The 13,712-nt window shown below is 44.2% G+C and overlaps 1 protein-coding gene across 3 annotated transcripts in view; it reads left to right on the top strand.

Annotated features, from left to right (window-relative positions):
• The first annotated feature begins 345 nt into the window (after window positions 1-345).
• Window positions 346-13,712, top strand: part of Stk39 (serine/threonine kinase 39) — a 274,511-nt gene continuing 261,144 nt past the window's right edge. Inside the window, exon 1 of one of the 3 annotated variants that reach the window (XM_047542776.1) lies at window positions 346-961. In XM_047542776.1, coding sequence (XP_047398732.1) covers window positions 751-961 — 211 coding nt within the window. In that variant the 5' untranslated portion in view covers window positions 346-750. The remainder of the gene's footprint in view (window positions 962-13,712) is intronic. The other 2 variants (XM_047542775.1, XM_047542774.1) reach the window with 2 other exon arrangements.

Genomic DNA, 13,712 nt, shown 5'->3' with positions numbered 1-13,712 from the left:
CTTTGAACAAAGGAAGACAGTCTGTGAACAGTGAGGGATTTAAGGAATCAGGTTTCAAGTACTAAGAAAAAGTAGAAGGATTGAGATTAGATTAGGCAAGGTGGGAAAGGGATATTGGCAGGTAAAGCGCCGGAAAGTTACAACTTGGGTTATTTTTTAACTGGAGTCCTACAAACGGACGCCGTGTAGGTGTCTCACTCGCTAACTTGTAAATGAACTTGAGGTTCTCTTCAGCCGAGTGTACCCTGAAGCTGAGAACCTGGCGGCCGTTCAACGACCCCGCCCTCGGGGTCCCAGGGGGCGTCTTCTCAGAGTCTGATTGTCTGGGGCGAAGGCGCAGGGAAAGCAGGGAGTAAGACGGGAGAGGGCCGCGGGTCCCGAAAGCACACATAAAGCAGTCTTGCTCCCCGTGGGTGGAAACTTCCCAGGCCGCGCAGAGCGGGAGGGGGCGGCGGGGCGGCGGGGCGGCGGTTCCCCTCGCCGAGGCAGAGAACTGCGCGCGCGAGGCTCCGGGCGCACTGCAAGCGCGGCGGCCGCCGCCTCCTCCCCTCCCCGCCTCCGCTAGTGCTGCCTCCTCCCTCCGCACGGCTCGGCCTCCCTAGCTCCCTCCCCTCGTGGCTGGCTCCGGCGGCGGCGGCGGGCGGGGAGGGCGTGCGCCGGCCGAGAGGTGTCGGCGGCGAGGCAAGGGAAGTTTCAAGTGGAAGGTCGTCCGCCGGCCGGCGCGTCCTCCCGCTCTCCTCCGGCAGCATCATGGCGGAGCCGAGCGGCTCGCCCGTGCACGTCCAGCTTCCCCAGCAGGCGGCCCCGGTGACAGCAACGGCAGCGGCCCCGGCGACCGCGACAGCAGCGCCCGCCCCAGCTCCGGCGGCGCCCGCGGCCCCAGCCCCGGCCCCGGCCCCGGCGGCACAGGCCGTGGGCTGGCCCATCTGCAGGGACGCGTACGAGCTGCAGGAGGTTATCGGTCAGTGCAGCGGGCGCGGCGGGGCCGGCCCTGGCCGGGCGCCGAGGCCCGGAGGGAGGTGCGGTCGTGGGCGGGAGTGGGTGCGGGATGCTGGGTTCGCCTGCTTGCATGCCCAGGAGGCAGAAGGGCCGGCTTCGGGGCCTACTGGCCCTAACATTTTTTTTTTTTTTTTAATTTATTTGTTCGTTCTCTGAGCGCTAGTGCTGCAGGAGGCGGCGCGGCGGATGTGACTCGCACTGCAGACGAGCCGCATGCTGCAAACTTTTATCTCCCGGATCGCTGGGGCGGCGGAGCTGGGCACCCGGCAACGCCGCCGCATCTCCCTCCCCCGCCGCGCGCGGGGGCCGCAGCGGTGGCCGACGGCCACGCGAGCAGACAGCGCGTGTGGGGTGGGGTTGCGGGGACGCCGCCCTGGGCTTCCAGCGCCCCTGCGCCGCGCCGGACCGGCTGCGTCCTGGGGGACCCTGCGGGCTCAGCCGCTCCTCTGCCTCGGATCGTGACCCTCTCGCCGAGGGTAATAGGGCCACGTAGAAGCCGCGGAGGCCCAGGTCCTTTCCGAGGCCAGGAGGATGCTGGCCTCGCTCCTGACAGTCGCCACTCCACGCCCGCCCTGCAGCCCAGCTCTTCGCGGCGCGCGGCGCGCCGGGGTACCCGCCTCCTTCCGTGCCGGGGCGCGCCGCCTGCCGCCCAGCCGGGCTGCTGGGGAGAGCGGGCGCTCTGGCTTCCTGCCCGGCACCGTGCGGATGCTTTCCTCTGGTCCAGGGCGGATCTGCTAGAGTGGAACCTGAGGCTGGCTGTGATCTGCTCTGTCTTTTGGTTCCTTGTAACGGACTCAAAAATATCACCCTATCTTACCTTTTGAAATGCCTCGCAAAGTCGAACGGCAAGAAGCCGGGTTTACTTTTCCTTAGGCCAAGCACGTGAAGGACCTTCTCTTAGAACCTTCCCTATTGGATCATTCAGTTAAGTCTTGTCACTTAGTGAAGCCTTCGGGTCCTTAGTGACACTGGGATGGGATGCTGCTGTCCCATAATCTTACTATTAAAGGATAGCGATACAAAGGAATTCAGAGTATCTATGTTAAATATTTTTTTAGCCTTTTACTTGAAAATTTTAATTCTTTTTACTTACCTCTTTGAAAACCTATTGTTAAAGGAATTTCATTAGGTGTTTAAATGAGCCTTTTTTTTTTTTTTTTTTTTTTTTTTTGCCTGTTACCGTGCAGATGAAACTCAGTTTCATGAGTAAGCACTGGGATTTCATAAATCTATGGAATAAATACATATATACATATATGCATGTATATGTGTGTGCGTATATATATCTGTGTATATGTGTGTGTGTGTGTGTGTGTGTGTATGAAAATGGTGGACAGAATAATAACCTGGGATACAAAAGTTCCAGATAACCTGTATAGACATTTGTAGACAAAATTCTTTGAGTACCAAATCTTTTATAACTTTTGGCTAAAGATTTCCAAGGTTAATCTTCATTTCACTGCGTGGATTGAATAACTTCAGGTGCTTCTCAAAGCCTAGAGTTCTTAACCTGGCCTATAAGCCCCTTCACCAATCTGTGTGCCTCTTCCCATATTCTTCAGTGATTGTAACAGATTCATTGGTGTCCTGCCAACACCTCAGGTCTTCATCCTTGCCCTCTCTGCAGGCTTTTTCCTCCTCTGAGGGCCCATCTTTAAATTTTAAATTTTTTTCCTGAAGACTTACCCGTGCTAAGCACTCAGCTACCCACCAAGCCCAAGTGCCTTTCTTTGTGTAGTAAGTCTTACTCAGCTTCCAAGTCTAGGGTGAATATTTTCTGAGAAGGCTCTGCTTCTCCCTCAGTAAAGTGTGGTGGTTGCTCCCCCACTCCTTGCTCTTTTTTTTTTTTTTTTTTTTTCTTAATACCTCAAAGCATGTAACCCCATAGTGTTTATTTGCTCAACAAGATCCAAAGGCCTACCAAGTCCCAAGCATTGTGCTAGTTGATAGTTGCCAGCAGTAGAGAAATTAATATACAATGGTCCCTGTCCTTAAGGACCTTCAGGATTTAGTAGGAGAGGAGGGTAGGAAGGTGAAGGATTCCATAGGATCTGATGAGTGAGCACTGGGAGACCCCAGAGGGAGAGTGACTGATAGGAGAGACAGGAAACAGGCTAAACCTCAGAAGAGGTCATAGTTGAGCTGGGTCATAAAGTCTGAGTGAGTTTGTAAGGTGCTATTGCTACTTTCCCTAACCAGCTGTGAACTCGAGTCTTATTTATCCCTCTGTCCCTGACATAGAGAAGTTGGTCCAAAGGTTGATTGATGGTATCTACCTCATAGTTTTCCATAGGATCTGGACCAGAATTTACATATACTCAATTTATATGCTTATATTGTTAATTATCAGGATTAAAATGCAAGCTTTGCCTTTTGAAGATGATATTTTGAGTTGACCACTTTTGTGAGCTAATGAATAAAATCTTGGTGTAAGTGGGATTAATTGCAGGACCTCTTTCTGCTTGTAGTTACAGCATCGTTAATTATGGTTGATCAAATTAATAAAAAATATATGGGAGGAATTTAAGAACAGAAACACCTGCTTATTCTACTCTTATTTTTGCATATCATATTGTGGGAAATGCTTTTCTACATTTTAAATTTATCTTATATTTTCCAAACTAAAAGAGGTGTTCTGTGTGGAGGTCCTGATATTGAAAAATCAAATTGCTGGAATGGGGTTTTGGAATGCCTTAATGTTTATAGGGAATTACAAACCTGTTTGCATTTTGTGTATACTACTAGTTGAGTGAACTTGTGGTTAAGCGCTTTTGCTTAAACATTACATGTTAGAAGTTGGTAGTTCACACACTGAACTGGTTTCCACAGGAATGCTAAGTCGACAGCCTTTTCCTCTCTGCCCACCATAAGGCAGGTGTCATATGATATGACTCCAGCAGTGTGAACCGTGACCAGCAGGAGGCTTGAATGTGCCTGAGCAGAAAGCCAAAGGGAGGCACAGTGTTTTAACTTTCCAGCGCGGCACAGGAGCACTGAGAACTTTTTCTTCCTTTCCTCCTCGTTAGAGGTTTGGACTCCAGAATTTAGGAGAAATTTAGGATTACTGAAATCCAAACAGCAGTTTTTTTTTCCTTTTTTTTTTTTCTTTATTAGAAAAATAAAACATAGCATTTTTCAAGTCTAAAAATAAAGTTTACTTTTTGTTGCACTGTTATTCTTGTGATGTTAAAGAGCAGGGGAGAAATTGTAATGCTCTTAAGAGTAATCTGGTTCAGAAGTTTATGTGTGACCTAGAAATGATGTAAAAATCTGTTGGAGGAAGCTTAATACTCAGAGGGGGTTAAAATGTGATATTATGAAATTCCTCTTGTCAGCTGATATCCTTGTGTTAGTAGATTTCAAATATCCTTGTCTCCCATACAAGTAACTGTTCTTTGCAGGTTTTCTAGTCAGTTTGTGTCTTTATCTTCATTAATCTTTGCTTTGCACCCTCATCTCAACCCATCCCCAAATTCCTTCCTCAGAAGTGTGTGAATCTACGTTGTGCACAACCATAGAAATGAAAAGTTGTACCCCATTTGTGTACAATGAATCAAAATGCAGTCTGTAAAAAATAAAAAAAGAAGAAGAAGAAGAAGAAGAAGAAGAAGTGTAAGGGGCACTTGGAGTTATGCCAGTTGAAAAATTAGTTTGTTGGTTTATTAATAGTATCATCTTGAGTCTCTTAATTAATAAAAGGTGAATTATGTAAACATTGACTTGGGCATCTGCAGGAGAATGGAACAATCTGGGTGAACTCTCCTTTGAAGAGTTCAGTCTTGCCGTGTTCCATATTGGTTTGTGTATTTGAATCAGGTAATTCCAGAAGTGCTTTTATCTTTGTTTATATTCCCCTGAGAAACTCTAAACAGACTTCTGTTTCAGAATGTTTGATTTTCTTAGTGTGTGTTGCCAGATGAGCCTTTCTTTATGTAGTTTTTTGCACTTGATTTTTCAGCATTGCTTCACTTTTGTTCTGGGTGGTCATTTAGAATGATCTACAGGTAACAATCTGCATCTTAGTCAACTAAAAGAATTGATTCCTGGAATGGTAGCCTGGTTTGATAGAGTTCTTCTTCAGGTGCATTTCTCCAGACTCCCGTAACAGGACCTGTGGCCAGGTCTTAAAGGAGCAGCAGCATCTCCTAAAATGAGATTTGTAGGCAGCCCAAGGATTTCCCATTTTGCTCTGTGCTTAGAGCTTCTAGGGGAGATCCATCATTCAGGGGTTAGAGCTGGTCCTAGAGGCCATTTGAGGATGGAAGTGGTGACACTGTGTGCCTGGGGAAGCTGGAGCACTGAGTGTGTTTTCTGGTCTCACAGAGCTTTATACCAGGCTGCCTTGCTGCTGCTGTTGGTCCTTTGATTTTGATTAGTTTGGCTTTTTTTTTTTTTTTTTTTTTAATAATTAAAGAGGCCTGCTGAAGACAGGCCTTGTTTTTAATGATTTCATTTTAAAAAATGTATATAAAGAGAAAAATGCTTGTTTTGCATTTATTTACTGTGATTATATATATCTGATTTATTTACTGTGATTATATATCTGATTATATATGTATGTATATATATATGTGTGTGTGTATATATATATATACACATACATATATATACATATTATCTCAGAAAGTTTTAGAATTTTAACCGTTAAAAAATGTTTTTCTTTCCTGTGGTGTTAGAGATGGAACCTGGGGCCCTGAGAATGCTACTCAAGCATACTACCACTGTACTATACCCCAGCCTGTTTTGATTTATTTTTGTCCCCTTTGGTAGTACTGGGGATCGAACCCAGGGCCTCACACATGCTAAGGCAAGTGCTCTACCACTGAGGTGTGCAAGTCAGTGGCGTTTATTATATTCTTAGTAGGAATGCTCTTTAAATATGCTGTTCAGACTCTTTAAGTTTGGGCTTCTGTCTCAGAGGCAGAAAATCTTGAGGTAAAAAGACACTATGGGAGAGGGACTGAAATTCTTGCTTTGTTGATGTATTTGTGACTGACAATGTACATTTCCCCCTGACTCTTGTGGTTTATTGTACACTATGCTTTTGGATGGTGTTTGAAAATAAATTGCAGCAGTGCCAGCTCTGGAGCCAGACGGTCTGGTCTGTTTCATGTCCTGCCATGGCGGTCACTGGCATTTGTGACCTTGAACAAATTACTTAGATGTGTCTGCACTCAGTTTCCTCCTTGGTAACATGAAGGTGATAAAAATAGGGTTGTGAGGATGAAGAGAATGTAAAGTACTTGTAATAGTGCTTGGCACAGGGCACACTCTCAATTAGTCTTAGCCATAACTACTATAAACTCCATTTGCTAATCAGATTTAAGTTATCAGGACAGAACACAGCCCTGTCTTTAGCAAGACTTTGAAGTGGCTTGAAGAGTTTCTTTGCTTGGTTTCTGCCAGTGAAGGAAGGAGGGAGAGGGAGGGGGAGAGTTTGCCTTTGCGTCTCCTTCTGGTGGGTGCCTTGCAAGGGGAGCCAGAGGCCCAAGTGGGGCTGGCTTCTTGCACCTCTGCAGCTGCACACCACCCACACCACTGCTGCTGTGAGGAGGAAGTTGGAGAGACCTGTGGAGCTCTTGGCGATTTGGATAGCTCAGGGGTTTGGGTGCCAAATGGCCCTCTGACAAATGGTGAGCGCATCCTGCGGGAAGGTTGCTGGGGAGGAACAGCCCATTATGGAAGGGCTCTGAGAGTGACCTGCTAAGACTGCACTTTTCTTCCATCTCTGAGTTTGCCCTGGAGGGTGCCATGCTGGCAGGAAATGCTGCTGACTGAAAGAAATATTCACTGTGTGTCCCTGTGAGTGAGAGGAAAGGGGCCTTTGCTTCCTGATAAAGTCATCTTCCTTGCTCTCCTCTCTTCTTCCCTCACTTACAAATATTCTCATGTCAGTCTCTCATTGTTTTTTCTTTTTTGCAGTGTTGGGGATTGAAACCACCTCCTGCCTGCTGGCAAGTGCTCTGCCACTTGCCACACTCTCAGTGTACTACTGGTCTACACTCTCAGCCCTCTTTCTTCCCTTTCTTAGAAGATAAAAGAGAACAACAACAGAAATCCACTACTCTCTCTGCTCCTTCCCCCTCTGGCTAGTCCCTTATCTCTTTCCTTCCACTGACAGCTAAGCTGTTAGGAGGAGCCTCCCATTCACTCTCAGCCCACTGCAATCTGGCTTCTTTCTGCCTTCTCTATGAAAAACCCATGCTGTACAATCATAGCAGTCCCTCTGTGGCCAGAACCATGGGCATTGCGGGGCCTCTCAGTCTTCCTCTCTCAGCAGCACTGGGAACCAGCTTTCATTTCTGCTGGAATGACTGTGGCCTGGGCTTTGGTGCCCTTTCTGGCTCTTGCTCTTCCTTCTACTTCCCTGACTGCCACAACTCCCTGAGATCCACACCTCTATGTCTGAGTCTGAAGTGCTGACTTTGGATTGGTGTTTGAACTACCTTTATAATGTCTTTGTTCACAGGAACTTTGTTCTCACAATTAAACTGTGTCTTTCCACCCTAATCTCACTCGTAATCCTTCTACAGTCTTCATCTTCTACATTCTCCATCTTCTTAGAAACTCTGAAGTATGAAATATTTTGGTCATTCTGTGCTTGCTCATCTTCACCAGTTCACATCTAGTTGATCAAAGTCCTAAATATTTAGCATCGTTGAAATCTTTGATCTGTTTCTGACTCTCCATTTTAGCCACCACTGGTTTAATTCATGTATTATGTGGATTATTATAATAATTTTCTAATCTTCATTCTTTGCCCCCATTCTTGTTTCCAGCTCCGGTTTGCATTGCAACAAAGTGGTATCATTATGCCAAAATTTTTATCATTGCTCACAGGCTTAAATTGCCTTAGTAGCCTTCCTGTCATCCTCCAGATTCACTGGCTCTGGAACTTTTAAGGCCTCTTGGAAATTGTCTCCTGTCTCCCTTTCCAGCCATATCTTGTCATTTCCATCCTCAGGATCGACGTCCAACCAGGGGGATCCCTGTGCGGTTGCTGAAATGCTTCATGCTTCTGTAGCCTCTGTGGGGCAAGTTTTCCCTCTACTATCCTTCCTTTTGTCTATGTAAGAGTTCTGTGGCTCCTTTTACATTTTACTCTGTTGGAGTACAATATGCATATTGAAAAGTATACCTAAGGCAGCCTGTAGTTCCAGCTATTCTGGAGGGAGGCTGAGGTGAAAGGATCCCTTGAGCCCAGGAGTTTAAGATCAGTCTGGGCAACACAGGGGACCTGATCTTACTTAAAAAAAAAAAAAAAAAAAAAAGGACAGACACAATTGTTTGTCTTAGTGCATGTTCACAAATTGAATACACCCATATAACTAGCTGTCTGATCTGTCTTTTTTTTGGTGATACTGGAAATTGAACCCAGTGTTGCCCTACCCCTGAGCTACAACCCCAGTCCTCCTCTCCCTTTCCCTCCCCCTCTTCCTCCTGGGGGTTGAACACAGGGGCACTTTATCACTGAGCTACATCCCTAGCCCTTTTATTTATTTATTTTTTGAGATAGGGTCTCATTAAGTTGCTTAGGGTCTTGCTAAGTTGCTGAGGCTGGCCTTGGATTGGAATCCTCCTGCTTTAGCCTCTGGAGTCACTGGGCTTCCAGGTGTGCACCACCATGCCCAGCCAACTCTAGTCTGTTTTTGAGACAATATCTGACTATGTTGCTCAGGCTGTCTTCAAACTTGGGATCTTCCTGCCTCAGCCTTCCAAGTAGCTGGGGTTATAGGTAAGCACCACCACATCTTACTGGGTTCTTTTATTAAGACCCGGAATTTCTCTGCACAGAAACAATCTCTCAAACCCTCCCTTCATCCTCCTCTGGCCCTGCTGGGTCCTTCCATCCCTGCAGTCCTCACACTTAGGCCAGTTGTTTCCTGCATGCCCAATGTGGTACTAGGCTGTTAATGCCTCCTTGAGGACAGAATCTCATTTCTATGCTCCACGCCTCACATGGCATTTTTGGTAAATATTTTCTGGTTGAAGGCCTGAGTTCTGGGGATAGATAGTCCCTCCACTTCTGGTGGAAGAGGAACATTGTCTGATGTCTCAAAAGTTTGCCTCCCTGGATCCTGAGGATTTGATCTGTGGTTAATGGTGGCACTTACTCAGTTGAGTTTGGGCCAATCAGCTTAAAGTACTCTGTAGAAATTAGCTCATTAATCCTGGAAGATCAAGAGTAAGCACTTTGAGTGCTTCCACCTGTTTGTATTGTGGAGCAGCAGAGAGGCCTGGCTCTCCTGAGGTCAGGGGACTGAGAGGTGGCCTCTACAGATTACAGGACCCAGGCCTGCCTGTCAAAGTTCAGGAGTCCTTTCACTTAGACATTACAGGGCCAGGCAGGGAAGTCTAGCACTGCCCCCTCAAACGCCCTAGAGCTTTCCTTTCTTGAATGTACCCAGGATCTCTGTCCTGTTGTGTGTTTATTTATAACCCTCACCTTTAAGCACTGTAGAGCCTCTTGCTGTGTAGAAATCAGGATTGTTGGAGAGGATCAGAAGCACAGATGAAACACAGGAGCAGAATTGCAGAATAAGTGGCTTTCAGAGGTTATTACAATGGTCAGAGTTGTATTATTATGTATTATGAGGGACCAAAAGTGATAGAATGGGAGGGGTACATACCAAGACCATAGAACTGGGTTTAATTTTTAAGTTGAAACCATGCTAATGGATGCTGTAACTCCTCTTCATTGTATCTTTTGGGAAAGATTATTATTTTTTTCTTATTTAGATAGGATCATCACATGAGGGTTTACATTTCCCCCTAATACAGTTTTGTTTAAATTATACCAAAACAACTCTAAGATGGTTGAAATGATTCAAGTGATCCAACTGTGTGTGTGTGTTTCCCCAAATCTGCCATTCATTCAGTTTTTTATTTTAGAGAAGGATTCTCTATTAATTACAAAGGCATTTCAGACTTGGCTTAACAGGAAAGCAGAAGAGAAATAGTAGTCTTTTAGAGAATGACTTGGCAGTTCTTAATTTCTAGAATTGATTTAGATACACACTTTGGAATCCAATGTGAGTAAATGCTGAAGTATTTCAAGTTTCTTCTCATTTGCCAAACAGTTATTTGAGAATAAATTCTGGCTTAGCTTAAAGAAATGTGTTGGACATTGAAGAAGTAGATGAATTGACCTTTTAAACTGATTGTGTATTTTGATATGTGGGAAAACATCATATTAAGATGGAATTGGGAGACTGGAGTCAGTGGTAGAGCACTTGCCTAGCATGCATGAGGCACTGGGTTTGCTTCTCAGCACTGCATATAAATAAACAAATAAAAATTAAACACCCATTGACAACTAGATGAATATTTTAAAAAACTTATTAAAAAGATGGAATTGGTAGAAATCCTGACATTCATTTTGTCTTCAATTTTATTTTGAACTTCTTCCAGTAAGTGACATTTAGTATGACTCTCAGAAGCCTAGAATTAGGGCTACTCATATAGTCCTTCCCTTAGGTAAAATTATAAATTTTGGTGACACTTACAGTATTTTAGGTTTCCAACCTTTAGTCACTGTTGGAACTCTGCCAGAAAAACTGGATGGAAAGTGGAGATGGATGACTTTCTGCCACGTAAATGATAGATCTTCATCTGGAGAGTATGTTGGAAACCAGTGAACTGTGACATCCGAGACTTCTCATAATCACTGTATTGATGTTTGAGATCCTGGAAGAACTCATGATCTTTGTTTTAAACTGGAAACTTCAGTTTGTATAGGGTTGTAAAAAAGGAGCATCCTAATTGCTTTCTTTCCTGCCCTATTTAGTTTGGTGATTGGAAAAGGATTACATTTTCCTGGTTGGGACCTATCGAACTGTATTGTTTAGATTTTAATTTGAACCAACTATCTCTTCCTTTCTTTCTCCACCTTTCTTTTCCTCCTTTTTCCCCAGGCAATACCTCTCTCCCTTGTTGTGTGATTAGGGGGTGACTCAGAAAACAGGAAGAGGAGCAGCAGAAGAGGGTTCTTAGGGGAAGGAGTTCCCAAGTGAGAGATGGCTTAAGCATATAGAGAGAATAAGGAAATTCAGTTTTGGAAGAAAGTGAAGAGAAAATCCATTGCAGGACCTTTGTTTTATAACTGAAGACTCACAAGATCAGAGTTGAGTTATTTTGTCTGTGACCCAAAGTCCTTAGACTCCCAGGGTCATGATTCCTACCTAGTTCAGTATTTTCTTCTGTGTATATGTCATTGTTTCCCTGTTTGTGGGAAAGAAGGGACTATAGACTTGAGAATTTATTAACTATATAAGCTGTGGGTATAGCTCAGTGATAAAGAGTGTGTGCTTAACATTTGCAAGGCCTTGGGTTCAATCCCCAGCATACACTCCCCAAAAATAATTTATTAACTATTATTTTATTTTATTTTTTATTTTTTGTGGTGCTGCCAATCAACCCCAGGACGGTGTGCATGCTAGACAAGGACTCTACGAAGAACAACACCCCCAGCCCTGAACATTTTAATAGAGTAAATATATATCTGAAAACATATTTACCAGGTAGTAAAAATCTTATTTCTTTAGAGGTGTTAAAATGATTTTCGTGTGTCTTTGTTCATCATTGTGGTAGTTTAACATGTAAACGGGTTGTATATAAACTCACAGTACCTTCCTTTCAACCATCATCTTTTGCCTGCTGTATGTATTATAATAGATTATAGTCTTAGTCTTTGGTTATGATCTGTTAGTGAGGTAGACATGGATGCATGGTGTGTGCTCCTGTGTGTGTGTGTATGTGTGTTGCAAAATAAGACTGAGAAACAGCAATGTGGTGGGTGAAGAAAGGTGTCTGAAATAGATAGGCTGCAGGAGCAAAGCCTTCCACCAGGCTGGGAGTGGCTAGCAAAGAACTATCCAGTGTGGAAGCTACTAACCTCGTGTTTACATTTAGATTATGTTCAAATTTAAATTAAGTGAAATTGAAGAAGTAAGAGAAAGTCCTACAGTTGTGCTCCTCACATTTCAAGTGCCCAGTAGCCAACTGTGGCTGGCGACTGCCTTGTTGGGTACTGCAGGTGCAGGTGCAGGCTATCTCCATTGTTGCAGAAAGTTCCGAGTGACAGCACTGGGTGGCAGTTTCTCAGAAACATTCAGAGACTGGCTGGATAATGTTACGCTGACTGTGAGTGGTTCTAGGCTACCTCCTAAACACTCTCAGTCATCGCCACTGCTGTAGAAGTACAGAGAGGAGACAGGCATCCCAAGCCTGAACTGTATAAAAGTCTTTGGTTTCACTCTGTGCTTGGTTGGGAAGCTAATCTTCATATTTTCAGGAGAAGAGTTATTCTTGTTGTGTGTGGTAACAGACACCCCTTTTGACTTAGGGAGTCAGTTTTAAGGCATGAGTTTTTATCTTACTCACTTAACTCATTCTGACAGTGTTCTTTGGATTTCTGTAAATGCAGAGATTCCTCTCAAATGAAATGAAGTATTTTCAGAAGCATCAAAATGTTACATTTCTTTTAAAAAAAATAAAAGCACTTTGAAGTCTTGGGGTTGGATGATAGCAGAATAATTTGTTTATATTATGAAGAAAATACTGAATAGCTTTTTAAAATGAAATTACAAATAAGGTCTGAAATTAATCCTACTTAAGAAAATAATACCTATGATGATTTTAGTCACTTAAAATGTGAGTTTTGTCAGGTATGGTAGTGCACACCTATAGTCCCAGCTATTGGCAGGCTGAGGTGGGAGGATTGCAAGTTCCAGGGAGACCCTGTCTCTAAAACAGGGTATAGGGCTGGGATGTAGCTGGGTGGTAGAGGGTTTGCCTAGTATGGGGAATCAGGGCCCTGGGTTTGATCCCCAGCCCCACCATCACCACCACAACAGTAAAGAAGAGTTTCTTCTTTCCCTTGAGTTGAAAACAATTTGGTAATTGAGTGATCAAAGTTTAGGCTAATGGTTTAGCCTAAATTATACATCATAAATCAAATACAATATCCAGTGTGTGAGTCAGTACCTTAATAAAAATTCATACAGAATAACTACTGTTTGGGTTGGATACCTGCCTTACAGGGATGAGGGACTGACAATTGAGAGGTGAAAAAAAAGCTGGACGGGGAGAGTAACTGGGTTTAATTTTGGGCAGTGGAGGAACAGCCTGTACTTTCTCACGTTTAGGGTCCCTTGAGTGACTGGGGCTGTAACAGAGAATGTTTCACTCTGTGATGCTCTTTAAAATGTTTTCTTACAGACACCCTGTCAAGCTTCCCAAACCCAGAGTCTTAGACAAGAGTTGTTGTGGAAACATTTCTAATATGGCAACTTTCCTGGTTAGTTTTGTGGCTAAAGGGCGGAGAGGAAGTGTTTTGTGTAGTTTTGAATCGTGATCATTAGGATGAACTTAAGACTAGTAATATTTTTGGCACACATCAAGACAGAATAGATTATTTACCTTTACTAAAATAAATACTCATGGGTTTTTTAAAAAGTGACACTCCTGGCTGGGTGTGTAGCTTAGTGGTACAGTGCTTTCTTACCTGGTATGTGCAACCTCTGGGTTCAGTCCGTAGCACTGAAAAAAAAATGTCGTCATGGCCGTCTTGGCTAAAAGTTGATGAGCTTCTCAGTTCATCTGTAGCTGTCTTCCCGTCATTTTCATAGAAGCAGCAGGACTTTCTAAAGGCTCTGATTTCATGTTCTTTTTTTTAGGGCCCTCTAGAAATAGATAACTATGTGTGCTTAACA

Source organism: Sciurus carolinensis, chromosome 3 (genome assembly GCF_902686445.1).
Source record: "Sciurus carolinensis chromosome 3, mSciCar1.2, whole genome shotgun sequence".
Taxonomy (NCBI): Eukaryota; Metazoa; Chordata; class Mammalia; order Rodentia; family Sciuridae; genus Sciurus; species Sciurus carolinensis.
This window is presented reverse-complemented; position numbering and strand designations above follow the sequence as displayed.